The sequence below is a fragment of the Antennarius striatus genome, chromosome 8 (genome assembly GCF_040054535.1).
Source record: "Antennarius striatus isolate MH-2024 chromosome 8, ASM4005453v1, whole genome shotgun sequence".
Classification (NCBI taxonomy): domain Eukaryota; kingdom Metazoa; phylum Chordata; class Actinopteri; order Lophiiformes; family Antennariidae; genus Antennarius; species Antennarius striatus.
In genome coordinates this window covers 12650450-12670378 of record NC_090783.1, presented here as the reverse complement: position 1 = coordinate 12670378, position 19929 = coordinate 12650450, and the positions used below count along the sequence as shown (strand labels likewise).

Below are 19929 nucleotides of genomic sequence, written 5' to 3'. Positions count from 1 at the left end.
CCCTCGTTCTTTGCGGTTGATGTGTTCCAGGAATCACACGCGATTAAGGAATCGGTGATCAAGATCACAATCTATTTATCTTATTATTTATGGTAATTTAAATGTTTATGAACCCTCCCCATACTGATATTAAACCACCTTCTATCTGTATTACTTTTTCCCACACTCTTATCGACTGTTTAAAGCACTTTTGTGTCTCATCAAAGTCCGAGACTGACGGAACAGAGCGCACTTCCGGATGCCATCAGCCAATAGAATGTGTACAGTATCATGTGACTGCCTACCAAAAATCCGTAATGAGGTGGATTTGCCAGCATTGATGTGCGAATGCACAAGGGCGCACTGTACTGACCCCCTCTGACATACATGGATATTACACTATGCTTACTGCAGGTGAAGCAGCTGAGTCACGTAGATGACCCAAAATGAACAATATTAAACTATATTAAGAAACATAATGGTGGGCGGACCCAGTGATTGCGTTATTTTGTTCAAACACAAATCTGAACAAATCTGAACTTATTAATTGTTCAGGGTGCCACACTTCCTGAACAGAACATTAGATCCTGCATTATTAAATCGACATTTAGGTACATATTTGGACATATTCCAGGTATACCATGGACTTACACATAAAGTACAGACTCTCGGCATTCATTTGAGGGTATCCACAACAAATTGAAATTGGATGAAGGATTTAGTTTTAGACCCTTAACATGTAACACCCTATTTTAAAATGAACCAGAAGTAATTGGACAACTAACTCAAAGGCCATCTTGTGATCTGGTGTGGGTAATTCCTTCATTATGTTAGGGTTAGGGTTAAAGGCCTGGAGTTGATTTGAGGTGTAGTGCATGCATTTAGAAGATTTTTGCTGAAGACATGTGATAAAAGGAGGTCCCTGTGCAGGTGAAACATGGCATCTTTAAGCTGCAAAAAAAGAAAGAACCCACCTGCAAAAGTCCTACAATATTAGGAGTTGTAAAATTCAGTTTGGTACATCCTGAGAAAAAAAAGCAGTGATGAATTCAGCAACACAAGAAAAAAACCCCACAAAAAGACAACAGTGGTCGATGTAAGCAGAATCATTTCAATCGTGAATAGAAACCCATTCACAACAGCCAAGTAAGTTAAAAACGCTCTTCAGGATGAAACTGTGTCATTGTTCAAGTCTACTATGAACAGTAGACTGCAAGAGAATAAGTACAGAAGATTAACTGCATTGTGCAAGCCACTCACAAGCCACAAGAATGGATAAGCTAGATTGGACTTCGCTCAACAAAAATGTAAAATAGCACAGTTCTGAGGAACATTCTTTGGACAGACAAAAATAGATCAACCTCTACTAGAATGAGTATATTAAAATGTATGGCGAATACCACATCATCTACAAAAACATGGTCGACATGGCAGTGTGATGGCTGCCAATGGCACTGGGCTTATAGTGTTTATTGATGATGTAGCACAAGCTGGATGAAATCTGAGGTATTCAGAGGTGTATTGTTGGATCAAATCAAAAAGTCACATTCAGCCAAATTGATAATACAGATTGGCAATGACCCAAAACATGCGGCCAAAGCAATCCAGGACTTTAATAAAGTAAAGAAATTGTCTATTTTTAAATGAATCAGTCATCTAATCTCAACTTAATTGAGCATGGATTTTACCCGTTTAAGACTAAACTTCAGACAGAAAGGCCTATAAACATACAGCAACTGAAAACCACTGCAGTAAAGGCCTGGCAGAGCATTTAGCATGGAGGAAAGCAAGCATTTAATGATGTTCATGAGTTCAAAACTTTAGGTCGTCATGACAGAAAAGGGTTTTAAACCATGTGTTAGAAATCAACATTTCATTTTCAGTTATATCTAATTACTTTTGAGCCCCAAAAATGCAGGGATTTTGTTTAAAAAATGTCCTAGTTCCTCACATTTTTATTAATCCATATTCCAACAAAGCTCATCAAAGAAGCTTGACCATTACTTAGTAGCCATTTCCTTCAGCAGTAGCTGTAAGCTGTCTTCTTAAAAATCCAAACTTGAGCCTGCACTATAGATCCAAATCAAATCTCCCATTCATATCTAAGATCTTGGAGAAAATAGTAGCTAATTAGTTTGGAAGTTCCTTAAATCCAACGGTCTATTTGAGATTTTCTAGTCAGGTTTTAGGGAACATTATAGTGTGAAACAGCACTGGTCAAAGTTAGCAATGACCTTCTAACTGGACTTCTAACTTCTTCTTCTAAAGGACTTCTTTCTCTAGGGGTTCTCTTGAACCTTTGTGCAGCTCTTGACACTATCGACCATCATATTCCTTTGAAACAACTGGACAAAGTGGTTGGTAATAAAGGATCAGCACTGATGTGGTTTAAGTATTATCTAACTGATCATTTCCTGTTTGTTGTTCATAATGACTCTTAGCAGTTCACTATCGTTAGCTGTGGAGTTCCACAAGGCTCAGTTCTAAGCCCAATATTGTTAATCTTATCCATGTTTCCTTTAACACTCCATCAACTCATTGTTATGCTGATGATAACCAGTGGTATCTATTAAAGCTGATGAAGCCAATCAGTTGGCCAAAGGGGTGCATTCAAGATACAAAAGATTGGATGTCCAAAGACTATCTGCTCTTAAATTCTGACAAATACTGATGTCATTGTGCTCGACCAAAAACTGTTAGGGAAAGTATTTGGTGATGTAATCACCTTGGATGGCGTTACTACAGAGGCTGTTGGAGTGCGTTCCTCTTCAGCAGCCTTAAGCAGTGTTCGTTGATTTTGGGTAGTGAGAATGTTTTTAATTTTAATTTTAATTTTATATACTGGTTTGATCCCCGAAGGGAAATTAAGAACGCACACTCTAGCTACTGATTACAAACGCATGCATACATGTATATTTGTGACTACAGGCCCCTGTATCACACACACACACAAAGGGGCCTGTAGGCATGCAGGGGAGGTAGAGTAGCAGGCAGCTCCTTCTTGGTGCGCCTCAAATGAGCAATTTTGTAAAGTATCTATCTATCTAGATGTCACCTTTCAAAATAAACCATCTTTAGACCGGTAATCAATAAAAAAAAGAAAGTCAAACTTTTTGTGCCTAATGGTCTGTGACCCAGTACTGGGTCATGAGAAGGTGGTTGGGGACCACTGACATAGACGGATGTAACAGAAAATCGGGTAATTTTTCAAAATAAAGAATCTTTCAGACTCTGAACTAAATTAAACAGAATTGATTATTTTTACTCTCTTTGCGGCCCGGTACCAACAGACCGGTCCACGGCCCGGGGATTGGGGACCCCTGTTGTAGAAGAAAAGATTGAAGCCAAGGGTCCCAGCCTAGCAGTAAAAGACCTGTAAAAGAGAAGTCAATTATTCTCCACATCGGACAGCACCACAAGTGACTTTGCGAAAAGATTTCCAGATCTGGGATTAGATAGGGGAAGCTGGACAAAAAGATCAATTATCTTTCACTAGTCTGACCAACCAAATTGAGTCAAAGCTTAAAGTCTACTCAAAGACTGAAATCATTGAAGCTGTGGTTAAAGCAGTAAGTCCTGGCCTGCACCTGAAAGACCTGTTGGAACTGAAGAGTGATCTCATGCTACCCATACTAAGAATGATGCTGAGAGAACCTTATAAAGTTCACTCATCATCTGACTTGGTCCATAGACACATGAACATACAGTGGCTTGCAAAAGTATTCAGCCCCCTTGAACTTTTCCACATTTTGTCAAGTTACAACCACAAATATATTTTACTGGGATTTTATGTGAAAGACCAACACAAAGTGGCACACAATTGTGAAGTAAAAAGAAAATTATACATGATTTTTTTAAAAATATTACAAATAAAAAAACTGAAAAGTGCGGTTTGCAAAAGTATTCAGCCCCCCGAGTCAATACTTTGTCGAACCAACTTTTGCTGCAATTACAGCTGCAGTCTTTTGTGGTATGTCTCTACCAGCTTTCCACATCGAGAGACTGAAAGTTTTGCCCATTCTTCCTTGCAAAACAGCTCAAGCTCAGTCAGATTAGATGGAGAGCATTTGTGAACGGCAGTTTTCAGATCTTGCCACAGATAGGATTTAGGTCAGGACTTTGACTGGGCCATTCTAACACATGAATACATTTTTTTTTTGTCCTGTCTGCATGTATTCTCATTCTCAATGGACATGTTGGTGCAGGAAACAGAGGTGATGAGGAGGTGATGGGCAGGTTTGTTATCCAGGAGAAGAATGCAGGACAGTGGTGGTTGACTTTGCAACAATGGCTATGGTGAATAGTTTATTCCAGAAGAGGCAGGAACATAGGGTGACCTATAAGAGTGGAGGCAGGAGCACACAGACTACATCATATGCAGACGGTGTAATGTGAAGTAGATCAGTGACTGCAAAGTAGTGGTAGGCGAGAATGTAGCCAAACAGCATAGGATGGTGGTGTGTAGGATGACTCTGGTGGTGAGGAAGATGAAGAGGGCAAAGGCAGAACAGAGGATGAAATAGTGGAAGCTGAAAAAGGAAGAGTGTTGCATGACTTTTGGGAAGGAGTTAAGACAGGCTCTGGCTAGTCTGGAGGTACCTCCATGTGACTGGATTACTGTAGCTAATGTAATCAGGGAGACAGGTAGGAGAGTACTCGGTGTGTCATCTGGAAGGAAAGTAGATAAGGAGACTTAGTGGTGGAACAAGGAGGTACAGCAGAGTATACAGAGAAAGAGTTTAGCTAAGAAGAAGTGGGACACTGAAAGGACTGATGAGAGCAGACAGGAGTATAGGGATGCAGCTTAAAGTGAAGATAGAGGTAGCAAAGGCCAAACAAGGGGCTTATGATGACTTGTATGCTAGGTTGGACAGTAAGGAGGGAGAGACTGGTCTATACAGGTTGGAAAGACAGAGAGACAGAGATGAGAAGGATGTGCAGGAGGCTAGGGTGATTAAGAATGGGGATGGAAGTCTATTGGGGAAGATGGAAAGACTAGTTTGAAGAGAAGATGAATGAGGAAAATGAGAGAGAACAAAGACTAGAAGAAATGGCTGGATGGATGACCAGGAAGTAGCAAAGATTAGCCAGGATGAAGTGAGGAGGATGGAGAGTGGAAAGGCACTTGGTCCTGATGATATACCTGTGGAAATACTGTATGGAAGTGCCTAGGATCAGTGGTAGTAGTTTATGACTGGGTTGTTCAACAGAATCTTAGATGGTGAGAAGATACCTCAGGAATGGAGGAAAAGTGTGCAGGTGCACATTTTTAAGAACAAGAGAGATGTGCAGAGTTGTGTCAACTTCAGAGAATTAAAGCTGATGAGCCATAACATGAAGTTATAGGAAAGAGTAACTAAACTAGAATAAGGGCATAAGTGAGCATTTGTGAGCAGCAGTATAGTTTCATGCCAAAAAATAGTACTACAGATGCAATATTTGCTTTGAGGATGTTGATATAGAGAAGTACAGACAAGTCCAGAGGGAGCTGCATTGTGTTTGTTAGAGCGGTGCAGGACACGTATGAGGACTGTAAGACAGTGGTGAGGTGTGCTGTAGGTGTGACAGAGGAGTTCAAGGTGGAGGTGGGACTGCATCATGGATCAGCTCTGAGCCCCATCTTTTTTGCTGAAGTGATAGGGTGACAGATGAGGTTAGACATAGTCTCCATGGACTATGATGTTTGCAGATGACATTGTGGTCTGTAGTGAGTGCAACGAACAGGTGGAGGAGAAGCTAGACAGGTGAAGGTTTGTTCTGGAAAGGAGTGGAATGAAGGTTAGCCGTACAGAGTACATGTGTGTGAATGAGAGGGACCCAAGTTGAAGAGTGAGGTTACAGGGAGAAGAGATCAAGAAGATTGAAGTATTTTAAGTACTTAGGGTCAACAGTCCAAAGCAATGGAGAGTGTGGAAAAGAGGTGAAGAAGTGTGGACAGGCAGGATGGAACGGGTGGAAAAAAGTGTCGGGTGTGATGTGTGATAGAAGAGTTTCAGCTAAAATGAAAATGAGGTGTACAAAACGTTGGTGAGACCAGTGATGTTTTTTGGTGTAGAGACAGTGTCACTGAGGAAAAGACAGGAAACATAGCTGGAGGTAGCAGAGATGAAAATTCTGAGGTTCACTTTGGGAGTGACCAGGATGGATAGGATCAGGAATGAGTACATCAGAAGGTCAGCACATCTTAGAAGTTTTGGAGATAAAGTCAGAGAGGCCAGGTTTGAACATGTCCAGAAGAGAGATAGTGAATATATTGGTAGAAGGATGCTGAGTTTTGAACTGCCAGGCAGGAGCCCTATAGGAAGACCAAAGAGGCGGTTTATGGATGTAGTGAAAGAGGACATGAAGGTAGTTGGTGTGAGTGAAGAGGATGCAGAAGAAAGGGTGAGATGGAGGCAACTGATTCCCTGTGGTGACGTCTGAAGGGAAAAGCCGAAAGGAGAAGAAGATAAGAATAAGAGTATGCTTATTTTGATACATACTCTGCACACACAAGTATGCTCCGTATGTGCAGTCTTTCTCTTTCTTTAGGAACACAGAGTCCAGCTTTATTAGCAATGTTGTCATACCATGTCACAGTCCAGTTCATCCGCAGGTATTTCAATAGCTGTCTCCCTAGCTCTTTGTTCAAGCGCTAAAGCCACAGCAAGAGCTTTTTTTTCTTTTTATCCAACTCCGTAACTCGTCTCCAGACGTGACTTCATTTTTCAACACTCGTACGGGCTGGTTTTTTCGAACTCAATAATTAACAGCCATCCTCTGTTACCGATATAAATGTAATTAACACACTATATGACTTAAACGAGTTTATCTGCTCCCGACATAAGCAAACCGTTAACCGCCATTACAATATATGATAACAATCCCATTGTGCATGTGTTCCTGTGTCAAAGGATACAACTCTTTGTACCGTAAAAAACAGAGTAGAGGGGCAGTACACCTGAACATGTGACAATGCTGTTCGCTGACGACAGTTCAGCCAGCATCAATACCAAAGCTCAGAAACTTTGGGCTCAACACAGCCCTTGGTGATATGATCCCATATTTTCCTGACAAGCAGACACAAGGCTTTGGCACTAAAAATATTAATTATTCATCTACATATAATGTGTCACCTTCCATCTGCTGTACTCCAGGGAATCCCGGAGGACTTGCTGTTCTTCTACCAGATTATCCGTGAAGGATGGGGCATGGCCAGAGTTGACAAGTGCCTACTGGTGTATCGATACCATGAGAAGGCTGCCACACAATCTGTGACGGAGTAAGTCAAATTCACATTTTAGTCATTATTTTCTGATGTTGAACATAAGAAAATAAGTTTTAAATAAACACCAAGCATAATAAAAAGGCATTACTGTGCAAGAACTTTTAATAATTGATAATAGATCGCTTCAAAATAGTTAATGTAGCCACAAGAAGGCACAAGCCAGTGTCTTCTTGTGCCGGTTCTAAGCCTGAATAAATACATAGGGTTGTGTCAGGAAGGGCATCCGACGTAAAAGTTTTGCCAAATCAAATATGCAAATCAAATCTATGAGCACCATACCGGATCGTTTTGGTGTGATGTCCCTGTAGTTCGCACAGACCCTCTGATTCCCCTTTTAAAAAGAGGAACCACCACCCCAGTTCGCCACTCTTTTGGCACTGTCCCAGACTTCCATACAATGTCAAAGATCTGTGTCATCCATAACAGGCCGTCAACACCCAGAGCCTTCAGAATTTCCGGGTGAATGTCACCAACATCCGGGGCTTTACACCGTGAAGTTATTTAACTACCTCAGTGACTTTGCCCAAATTGATTTGAATCCCCCATCATCCTCCAGCTCTGCCTCTACAACAGAGGAGGGGTCAGTTGGGGTAGTTGGATTCAGGAGTTCCACAAAGTATTCCTTCCACCTACTGACAATCTCCTCAATCAAGGTCAACAGTGTCCCATCCTTGCCGTAAACAACTTGGATGGTCCCCTGCTTCCCCCCTTGAGGTGTTGGACAGTCCTACAAAACAACTTTATTGCCGTTCAAAAGTCCTTCTCCATGGTCTCTCTAACTCCTCCCACACCCTCTGTTTTGCTTCCATCACAACCAAGGCTGCAGTCCTTCTGGCCTGTCAGTACCCTGTAACTGCCTCAGGAGTCCCCAGGGACAACATGCCCCTAAAGCCTCCTTTTTCAGTCAGACGGTTTCCCTGACTACCGGGGTCCACCACGGTGTTCGGGGGTTACCGCCCCTTGAGGTTCCCAGGACCTTGAGACCACAGCTCTCAGCTGCAGCTTCAGCAGTGAAAGCTTTGAACATTGACCATTCAGGTTCGATGTCCCCAGCCTCCAGAGGGATGCACAAGAAGCTCCTTTGGAAGTGTGAATTGAAGGCCTCATGGACAGAGTCCTCCTTCAGACGTTCCCAGTTCACCTGCACTACACGTTTGGGCTTACCAGGTCTATCCAAAGGTTTCCCTGGCCAATGGACCCAACTCACCACCAGGTAGTGATCAGTTGACAGCTCTGCCCCTCTCTTCACCTAATAACTAGTGATTATTAGGTAGGGTAGCTGAAATAACTTTTGTGAGACACTACTTGTTACCATCTACCAGTCTCTGATATAGATCTGAAGAAAGTTTGCCACACCGCTTAATATAGAATTCTTTCAGCTGTGAGATATTTAGGGTTGTCACCCCACTGCATCTCATTGGCATTAAATCTCGGCTTTGACATGGCCATTCCATCCATCCATCCATCCATCCATCTTCATCCACTCATCCGGAGTCGGGTCGCGGGGGCAGCAGCTTCAACAGGAAACCCCAAACTTCCCTTTCCCTGGCCACATCAATCAGCTCTGACTTGAGGATCCCAAGGTATTCCCAAGCCAGTGTAGAGATATATTGTAATTCCTCCACCTTGTCCTGGGTCTGCCCAAGGTGTCCTCCCAGTTGGATTTGCCAGGAACACCTCCCTAGAGATGCCCAAACCACCTCAAGTGACTCCTTTCCACACAAAGGAGCAGCAGCTCTACTCTGAGCCTCTCGCAAATAGCAATGTTTCTCACCCTATCTTTAAGGGAGACACCAACTACCCATCTGACAAAACCCATTTCCGCCGCTTGTATCCACGATCTAGTTCTTTCATTCATGACCCATCGCTCATGCCCATAGGTGAGGGTAAGAACAAATACTGAATGGTAGATGGAGAGATATGCCTCTCAGCTTAGCTCCCTCTTTAAAGCCGCTCGGGTTTAGATCAGGGAGTCCATTCCTCCCAATCACGCCCCTCCAGGTGTCTCCGTCATTGCCGACGTGTGCATTGAAGTGCCCCTGGAGAACAATGGAATCCCCTACAGGGGTCCCTTTAAAGACTACATTTATAGACCCCAAGAAGGCTGTGAGCTGTTATTTGGTGCATCCACACAAACAACAGTCAGAGCCCCCACCCACCCCACCCACCCACACAAACACACACATACACACACGTACACACACATGCACACACGTACACACACATACACACACACACATACATGCACGCACGCACACACACATACGCACACACACACACACACACACACACACACACACACACACACACACACACACACACACACACACACAGCCTTAAGGCATAGAGAGGCAACCCTATCATCCACCTGGGTAAACTCAAACACAGCGGCGCTCAGCCGGGGGGTTGTGAATATCCCCACACCCGCCCTGCGCCTGACGTACCTCCAGAGAAGAACAAGGTCCAACCCCTTTCCAGGAGTTTGGATCCAGAAACTAGGCTATGCGTGGAGGTAAGCCCCACCAGGTCCAACTGGTAACACTTAACCTACAACACAAACACGGGTTCTTTCCCTGCCAGTGAGGTGACATTCCACATCCCCAAAGCCAGCTTCTATCACATGGGTCCGGTCTGGCTTGACCCCCTGTCTTGACCCCCTGCCACCCATACAGTATGTCAGTGCACCCACCCCATCAGTCTGCCTTGTAGGTGATGGGTCCACAGGGGTTGGCCATTCCATGACCCTTAATTTCTAGTTTGTAGCCAGTACTTGGTGGATTTTCTGGCACGCCTTGGGTCATTGTCATGTTACAGAGTCCAGGTCCGCTTCGGTTTAATGTCTTGTTTTTTTACAGATGCTTTTACATGTTCCTTAAAAACCCTCTGATACACAATAGAATTCATGGTGGATTCTGCGATGGTGAGCTGGCCAGGTCCTGTTGCAGCAAAGCATCCCCAAACCATGACACTGCCACCACCATGCTTCCCAGTTGGTGTGAAGTGATATCTTTCTGTTCTGGTGTCCAGATAATTGAATTTTAGACTCATCTGTCCAAAGAACAATATTTTGGGGCAGCAGTGGCTCAGCGGTAGAGCGGATGTCTTCCAACCAGACATCGCCCAGACATCGGCAGTTCGATTCCCGCTCCCACCAGACATCCGACATCGGAGTTTGAGCTGACAGTGGGAGGTGTTAGCTCACCTCCCGGCCACTGCCGAAGTGCCCCCGAGCAAGGCGCCGTCCCCTTACAAGTTGCTCAATTGGGGCGCTACCAGAAGTGGCTGCCCTTCCCTCTGCCTCCCCATTTACTGTTGTACTGTGTTCACTAACTGCATGCTCGAAGGCCCCTTGTGTGTTGTGTGTTTCAGGGGCCTGCACAAATATATCCTGTATGTAACACAAAGACATGTATACAGTAGACTGAAAAAAGTACTTTCCCCGTTAAGGGGATTAATGAAGGTTGATCTTCTTCTTCTTCCTCTTTTAGAAATCATGGTCTTTGTTCTAGAACACTTCAGTCTGGCGTTCATATTGTTCTGAGAGAGCAGTTTTCCTCCTTGCGTACCTCCTATCAAAGTCAAACTTGTGTCGTCTCTCTCTGACCATAGAGTCTTGCACTTTTTCATTGACAGCAAGAGCTTGCTGTAGTTTCCATGATGGCATTTTAATATTTTTGATTACATCTTATAGTATCTTGCTGTGTGCTCCAGGGGTGAACTTGCTTGGATGGCCAGATCTGGACTTGTTGGAAGATATTTTGAATGTCATCCTCTTCGAAACAATTTTGCAGATGGTGAAATGGCTGATTTCAAATTCTTTTGATCATTTTAAATCCCTTACCATACTCATAAACAGCAAAAATTCTCATTCTGAGGGCAACAAACAGCTTTTTGGATCCCATCATCATCTCTATCATCCGTGATAAAGAGTAAAGTATCCAAGATATGAAGTCTGTCATGTCGAGATGCTCAGTGTTTGTGGTGTGTTTTAGCACTGTATGATGAATGGGACAGTGTATTTTGAAGTTTTGGGCAGAGGAAGCATATGCTTTTATTTTGAAGAGAAGGACAGCAGAACTTCTGCTGTGAGTGAGAAAGAAGAAGCTGTCCACGAGGCAAACTTGGAGAAGATGCACACAGAATGAAATGAAATCCCACTGCCAAAACCAAGTGGCCTGATTTCTAAAAAACAAAAACTACACAACGCAGAATCAGAACAAACCAACAACACATGAACAAATGAGAACAAGAGGGGTAGACGAGTGTCGGAGATGTGCAAATGTAGCTGTACTGCTTGGGGACATTGTGCCAAAAAGGGGAACTAAAGTGCAATAGTCAGATAAAGCGGCGCAATTTAAATAAAAAAAGACTTGTCCACCCAAAAAGTCCCACACCACACAGTCAGAAGAGCAATCTAATATATGCTGCGAGGAATGCTCAGATGTCTACATAAGGGAAACTAAACAACCACTCCACAAGTGCATGGATCAACACAGAAGATTCATCAGGGCCGAATTCAGCAGTCGTCCTTCACCTCAAGGAAGGGAGACACACATTTCAAGATACCAATGTTCAGATTTTGGACAGGGAAGACGGGTGATTTGAGAGAGGAGTGAAAGAACCCATCTCTGAAGAGGGCGCGTGGTCTGAATACTACTGATGACATATCATAGGGTTAAATAGCTGGGACAAGACCAGCCACTACTAGAACTGAAGAAGCCTCTTGGATGACAGGTGAAACGTCTTCAAGAAACTTTAAACAGCTTTGGATAACTATGACCTGGATAACTGTGAACCTACACTGACAACAGAGAGTATCTTTTGCAGAAGTGTCCACTAGTGAGTGGTGAGGTTGTGTGAGCTCATATTGAGACCCAGATATCCCCAAAACATGTAGTATGTACTTTTCCAGTGAGTCTGTATAACTATTTATGAAGAAAAACCAGTGTTGGTATGAAAAGCGATTAACAGTTTGGTTATTTTAACTCTTAGCTTAATTTTTTGTTGCAGGTTATTTTGTCAAAGCTGGACATTTAATTAAATCTCATCAACAATTCATCAGATAAGAAATAATGCCATATCTCAACAAATTTAAATGTTATTTACAGTGTAGATGTTAATGTCCATAACTTTAACTTTTGAAAAAAATATTCATTTTTTTTGAGAAACTGCCGTTTCTTGGTGCAACTTATTTTTATACTACTTTTTTATCTATAAGTATGCAAGTCCATGTTTCTTTGTCAGCAAGATATCACTGTACATTGCAGTCCAACAAATAACCCTCGAAATACCACAACTTCTCCACATGCTAAGCTATATCTCTCTTCATAGTTATTATACAGATGCAAGAGTAAAATCAATCTTCTCATTTTACTCTTAATCTTGACAAAGCAAAGTACATAATTTCCCCTGTTAATTCTGAAACATCACCTTTCAAGATGTGTCTGTTGGATTTTTGTGTTCATATGTTTATCAAGACCATTATGTCTGTTCTTTAATCCTCCACCGATCTCCAATATTTCCAGGGAAACTATTTGGAAGCTGCGAGTTGACTTTCTGCAGGAGAGGGTTCTCAGTCAATGGAAGAGCTTCACTATATGGAATGCTGGGAAACTGGGCCGGAAGCTGTACCGATGCCTCAGCCCAGTGAATCAGAAGAAGGTGTGTTATGTCCACTGCTGCAATGGAATATAAGACACCAGACAAATTATTTTCTGCTTGTTTGATGTGGTTGTTGTTGGAAATGATGAGAGATATGTATTCGCACATCAACGCTCGCGACTTCATCTCACCGCTGATTTTTGTTAGGCAGTCACGTGATACCGTACATGACTAATACAGCTAATTAGTACAGCTAATGTGATCAAGGAGACGGTTAGGAGAGTACTTGGTGTGTCATTTGGAAGGAAAGTAGATAAGAAGACTTTGTGGTGGAATGAGGGGGTACAGGAGTGTATACAGAGAAAGAGGTAAGCTAAGAAGATATGGGACACTGAGAGGACTGAGGAGAGTACACAGGAGTACAGGGAGATGCAGCGTAAGGTGCAAGTAGAGGTGGCAAAGGCCAAACAAGGGGGTTATGATGACTTGTATGCTAGGTTGAACAGTAAGGAAGGAGACACTGATCTATACAGATTGGCATGACAGAGAGACAGAGATGGCAAGGACATGCAGAAGGTTAGGGTGATTAGGGATAGGGATGAGAGTGTTGACAGGTGCCAGTAGTACGATGTGTAAATAGAAAGAGTACTTTGAAGAGTTGATGAACGAGGAAAATGAGAGAGAACAAAGACCAGAAGAGGTGGCTGCTATGGACCAGGAAGGAGCAAAGATTAGTCAGGGTGAAGAGAGGAAGGCATTGAAGAGGATGAAGAGTGGAAAGGCACTCGGTCCTAATGATATACCTGCAGAGGTATGGAAGTGTCTAAGAGAGGTGCCAGTTGAGTTTCTGAAGATCCTATAGTGAGAAGATGCCTGAGGAACGGGGGAGAAGTGTGCTGGTGCCCAATTTTAAGAACAAGGGAGATGTGCAGAGTTGTGGCAACTACAGAGGAATAAAGCTGACGAGCCATACAATGAAGTTATGGGAAAGAGTAATTGAAGCTAGACTAAGGGCAGAAGTGAGCATTTGTGAGCAGAAGTATAGTTTTGAAGCAAAAGAGTATTACAGATGCAGTATTTGCTTTGAGGATGTTGATCGAGAAGTACAGACAAGGCCAGAGGGAGCCGCATTGTGTCTTTGTACATCTGGAGAACAGATGTACTCAAGTACTGCACTATAAGGCATACTGGATTATAAGGCGCACCTTCAATGAATGGCCTATTTTTTTTTTAATTCATACATAAAGTGCACTGGATTATAAAGCGCACTGGATTATAAAATACATCTGAGAACTCATCTTCAATGGTCTATTTTAAAACTTTTTTTAAATTTATTAGGCACATTGGATTATAAGAAATTGAGAAAATTAAAGGCTTTTAGGTGTGGAAAATATATGTTTAACTTATGTATTTAATGAATTGTGCATTGAAGTCAGCTTTTTCTAAGAACGAAACCAAGACAGTGCATGAACTCACATGAAATGACCTACTTGCAAATCGGTGTGACTTCTGCTGTTATTGACAGACCAGTTTAGAAATGTGGGCTTCACCTTGGCAAGCGCTACTCTTATGTCATATTCACAGCAAAGTCTGTTTCTTTTGTTTTCCATGCAGCTTAAGGAAGTGTTCCTTTATTTTTGCCAGTGCGAGACTAGAGTTGCTCAACTTGACAGTGCAAATCATGCAGAACGCTGACTCCCATCACGTTCAATTATACAGTACATGTAAATTCACGTTGCACATATTTGTCCTACCACTTTCTTTTTTTGCTCAACAGTGACTATGAATTGAAATATTAAGAAAGTAATCAGATGACGTACCATCATGACAGGCATAAATCGACTACTGAGTGCACAAAATCCTATGTAGCACAGGTAGGCAAATCGATGTAGTGTCACGTGATTACCTGCAGCCAGTGATGGCTAAGGGGGGCATGTCATTACGAATTGACACAAAGTGTCAAACGTACACAATGATTCGTGTATGTTCGGCACATCGGGTGTTTTGCCGACAAAAGACCCGACACAAGACACCCGACACATCGTGTCGGATGTTTTGACACATCGTGTCAAGACAAAACATCGTGTCGGGTGTTTTGTCTTGACCTCCGTCTCCACCAAACCGCTGAGACTGACTCACCGAACCCCGAGGGTTCGATCGAACCGAAGTTAAGAACCACTGGTCAAGAAACAGTGTCACTGATGAAAAGACAGGAGACAGAGCTGGAGGTAGAAGAGATGAAGATGCTGAGGTTCTCTCTGGGAGTGACCAGGAAGGATAGGATCAGGAATGAGTACATCAGAGGGACAGCACATGTTAGAGGTTTTGGAGATAAAGTCAAAGAGGCCAGACTGAGATGGTTTGGACATGAGCAGAGGAGAGATAGTGAATATATTGGTAGAAGGATGCTGAGTTTTAACTGCCAAGCAAGAGGCCTAGAGGAAGACCAAAGAGGAGGTTTATAGATGTTGTGAAAAGGACATGAAGGTAGTTCGTGTGAAAGAAAAGGATGCAGAAGACAGGGTTAGATGGAGGCAACTGATTTGCTGTGGCGACCCCTGAAGGGAAAAGCCGAAAGGAAAAGAAGAAGTCTCGTGATACCGTTCGCGCATTCTATTGGCTGACGGCATCCGGAAGTGTACTTTGTTCCGTGAGTGTCGGACTTACGTGAGACACAAAGACACAAAAGTGCTTTAAACAGTCAATAAGAGTGTGTGAAAAGGTAATACAGATAGAAAGTGGTTTAATGTCAGTATGGGGAAGGTTTATAAACGTTTAAATTATTATTATTATTATTATTATTATTATTATTATTATTATTATTATTATTATTATTATTATTATTTTCTTTGGACATGTTTATATAACAGACTTCACAGCTTCGTCACATTTACAACATCAACAACAACATCTGAAAAAAAGGGCATACGGGTAGAAGCCGATAGGCTTGTGAAATTCCCGTCCCCCAGACTCAACTAACATCTCTCTCATTAGAATATGTAATCAATATGTATCGTAAATAATAAGATAAATAGCTTGTTGTTCTATCGCAGAATTCATTAATCGCATGTGGTTCCTGGAACACATTAACCGCGAGAAACAAGGGCGCACTGTATTTCATCTTCCATACCTCTTCTCATATATTTGAAAGGTGACGGCTTTCTGTGATGTCGATGAGAAGAAGATCAACAAAGGTTTTTACACCTATGAGGAATCTCAGGTTAGATCAAACACTATAATGCAAATTTTAGCTGGCATAATACAGTCTTAATTTTTTCTAACTGGATCACTGTAACTCTGAGACTAACACTCATGTGGGGTTTGTGTTTTTCTTTCTGTTGATATCAGGAAAGGCCTAAGCCAAAAATACCTGTTCTTCACTACAAAGCTGCCACTGCTCCTTTCATTATCTGTGTTAAACTGGTGAGCATAAAATGTGTCTTGATATTGCGCAGTTTTTACCATTGTAGATTGTTTGCAATCTTTCTGTGCTCTTGGTTACTGTAGATTTTTTTTTAAGATTATGAACTTTTTTAATTAATAAACACTAAGTTTATAGTCGGTTATGAGAATTGCAAGAACTGTTCATAATCAGAGAATTCCCTGAACTTCCTACAAATACACAATTTATTTCTTTATTTATTCAGTTTATTTTTCTTTCAGGACATGTTATTACAACAGACTTCTCCTTCGTCATATTTTCAAAATCAACAACGTCCGGAAAAAAAAAAGGGCTTGACAAGTAGAAGCCATTCGGCTTGTAAAATTACTGCCCGCAGAATCAACAACATCTCTCATTACAATATGAAGTCAACCAAATTCATACAATAAATTTAACATTTAATTCATTTTGGCACATTGCTGTTCTAAACCATCCATTTAATCCCAATACAGATGTGTGTTAGCAGAAGTCTTCATCAGTTCCTGGAGTGACTTAAAGTCCTGTTAATGACCTTTAATACTCAATGTATTAACTACAGTATTTTCTGCACTATAAGGTGCACTGGATTATACCTTTAATGAATTGTTTATTTTATAATTTGTTTCATATAAACGGCGCGTCGGATTATAAGGCGCATATAATTAAAAAAAGCAAAATAGATTAGGCGTAAAGCAGGTGGAGTGATGGGTGAGAGTGGGGTAGTGTCCAGTGAGTTAGGTGAGGTGATGATTGTGATGGGTGAGAATGGTGAGCTGACAGGTGAACAGGGTGAGATTGGAGACGTAGTGAGTGAACGGGGTGAGATTATGGAGGTGACAGGTGCAGTGGGTGAGGTTAGGAGGGAGACTGGTGAAAAAATGAGAATGTTGAGACAGGAAACCAGACAGGTACTGAAGCTGTCACAGACGACCATGCGTCTGAATGGATTCCTGTTCCTGCTAGGGGGCACAGTAAGTGCAAGAAAGTCTTGACTGTTTCTGCCCGATGTAAAGCTGGTCAGCTTGAGGTCAGACCGAGTGTTCAAGACAGTAGTGATAGTGATGATTGTATGTCTGATTGCAGTGAGCTATCTCAGTCCAGTCACTTGCCAGTCAACAACACTATTGTACTCGGAAAAAATGTTTAAAATGTTCTTACAACAAACTAAAGGCATTAAAGGTCTGAATCCGGAACAGTTTTTTCCTGACAAATTAATTTTTTATAATTCGGCAAAAAACGTATTAAAAACAGAGCCACGTCAGAACTCAGTGACCAAGAGATATACCGTCTCAAAAAGCAAGGGAATAAAGTACGTAAACAACTTAGTTTTTAATTTTGATGAGGCTGACTGTATTGTTGTATTTCCTGTTTATTTATTTTAATATTCTTACTTAACTTCTCCTTCATCATAGATTCTTTTAGAGTGGGGGGATGTTAAACATAAATGGAGCGAAAAAGAAAGGAAAATGACACTGGTTTTTGACACAGCAAGGAGGAAAACTATTGACGTTCTGTTTTTACAAGAAACACACAGCGATGACAGCAATGAGGTGGACTGGATGAAGGAGTTGGAAGGACAGATGGTCCTGACCCAAACCACCACGCTGAGTGGTGGAGTGGGCTTCCTGTTCTCCAGAGCTTTTAACCCAACATCTCTGGAGGTCGAGCATGTCGTGAAGGGGACGTGTCTTTGAGCAAAGGCACTTTTTGAGCACTGCACCTTGGTTTTTATGAATATTTATGCTCCAACAAACGGTGCAGAGAGGAAGAGCTTTCTAGAAAAAAATACAAGCTAGACTGAATTGCTGTGGCTCGGAGGATTTTTTTTATTCTTGGGTGGGGATTTTAACTGTACTGAGGGTGGGGTTTTAGACCGTAATCATGCAGCGCCAAACTGAGCATCCCAACACACTCTGAAACACCTTGTCTGTTCTCATGGCCTGGTAGATGTATGGAGGAGGATGCATCCAGACTGCTGACAGTACACTTGGTCCCACCTAACAGAGGACAGGGTGTCTTTAGCCAGGCTGGATCGTTTTTACTGTTTTAAACCCCATGTCAATTTTTTTTAGGGATTGTAAAATAATGCCAGCTGTTTTCACTGATCATTCTTTGGTTTTATGTCACGTTGTGATAAGAAATATTTTACCTAAGAGTGCATACTGGCATTTTAATTCAGTTTTAGCTTTAGACAGAGGCTTTAGAGAGGTCTTAAGTTATTTTTGGAGCCCTTTTAAACTTAGGAAAGCTGATTTTACTTCTCTTAGGCAGTGGTGGGACAATGGCAAAACGGAGATAAAACTCCTGTGCCAGCAGTATACTCTGGACGTCACACGTGACACCTGCCGGTCTATGAGAAACCTGGAGGCTGTGATCGTGGAGTTAGAGACAAGCGCTTCCACAGGAAATCAGAGGCATATTGAAATCCTCAAGTCCAAAAGAAGGGGCTTTAGCCAACCTGTTGGATACTAAAGTACAGGGTGCACTGATCCGATCCAGGGTACAAAACATCACTGAGATTGATGCTCCCTCTTGCTTCTTATTCGGCCTGGAGAGGAAGCATGGACAGACCAATGTGATCCACTCCCTGCTATCTGACACAGGGCAGGAGCTGACAGAGCCTGGACAGATCAGAAGGCAAGCTATGAGTTTTTATTCATCTTTGTACAAAAGTGAATACCAAGAAAACCAGCCTCCAACCACTGTTGAAGGAGTTCTGTGCAGAGCTACCTCAAGTCTCTACAGAGATAAACTCACACCCTGACCGACCAGTGGAGTTGGAGGAGTTCCACACTGCCCTGCAGAGCATGCAAGGACGAAGGGCTCCGGGCATTGATGGTCTGACAGTAGAATTCTACAAAGCCTTCTGGGACATTCTAGCACGTGATGTGCTAGAAGTGTTGAAAAGTCTGGCCTCGGGCTCTTTGCCACTGTCCTGCCGGAGGGCTGTCGTTGCCCTCCTGCCTAAAAAATGCAATCTGCAGGACATCAAGAACTGGCGCCCTGTATCACTGCTCTTGACGGATTGCAAGGTTCTGTTCAATGCTTTGGCTACCAGACTGAGGGAAGCTATGGAGCAGGTAATCCACTGGGATCAGACCTACTGTGTGCCCGGCAGGTCAATGGTAGACAATGTCTACCTAATTTGAGATGTTTTGGAGGTTTCCAGCTCATTGGGTATAAATGCTGGTCTCATTTCATTGGATCAGGAAAAGGCATTAGACCGTGTTGAGCACAGCTTCCTCTGGAAAAATGTGGAGAAGTTTGGGTTCAGCACCGGTTTTATTGCCAAGATCCAGGTGTTGTACAGTGACGTTGAGTATTCTGAAGTTTAACGGCACTTTGTGTGCTCTATTCAGGGTGCACTGGGGCATCCGGCATGGCTGTGCTCTGTCTGGGATGCTCTATGCACTCTCCCTAAAACCCCTCCTCTGTAAAATCAGCAAAAGCATTGATGGTTTGATTTTACCTGGTTTTAAAGAGAGCATTATTTTATCTGCCTATGCTGATGATGTTGTTGTTCTTATAGAAAACCAGAGGGATGTTGATGTTTTAGTGGTTTTAACGAATTTATATTAATGTTCTAACTGCAGCAAAAGTAAACTGGAGCAAAAGTGAAGCCCTTGCTGTTGGTGAATGGCACGACAACCTTCTGGTTCTT

General features: G+C 42.4%; 1 protein-coding gene across 5 annotated transcripts in view; it reads left to right on the top strand.

Annotated features, from left to right (window-relative positions):
- The window catches only part of b3gntl1 (UDP-GlcNAc:betaGal beta-1,3-N-acetylglucosaminyltransferase-like 1), a 66786-nt gene that overhangs the window by 41971 nt on the left and 4886 nt on the right, over positions 1–19929 (top strand). For 4 of the 5 annotated variants that reach the window (XM_068322023.1, XM_068322021.1, XM_068322022.1 and 1 more), the window contains 4 exons: positions 7116–7240; positions 12772–12907; positions 15999–16067; positions 16196–16270. In XM_068322023.1, coding sequence (XP_068178124.1) covers positions 7116–7240; positions 12772–12907; positions 15999–16067; positions 16196–16270 — 405 coding nt within the window. The remainder of the gene's footprint in view (positions 1–7115; positions 7241–12771; positions 12908–15998; positions 16068–16195; positions 16271–19929) is intronic. The other variant, XM_068322024.1, reaches the window with a different exon arrangement.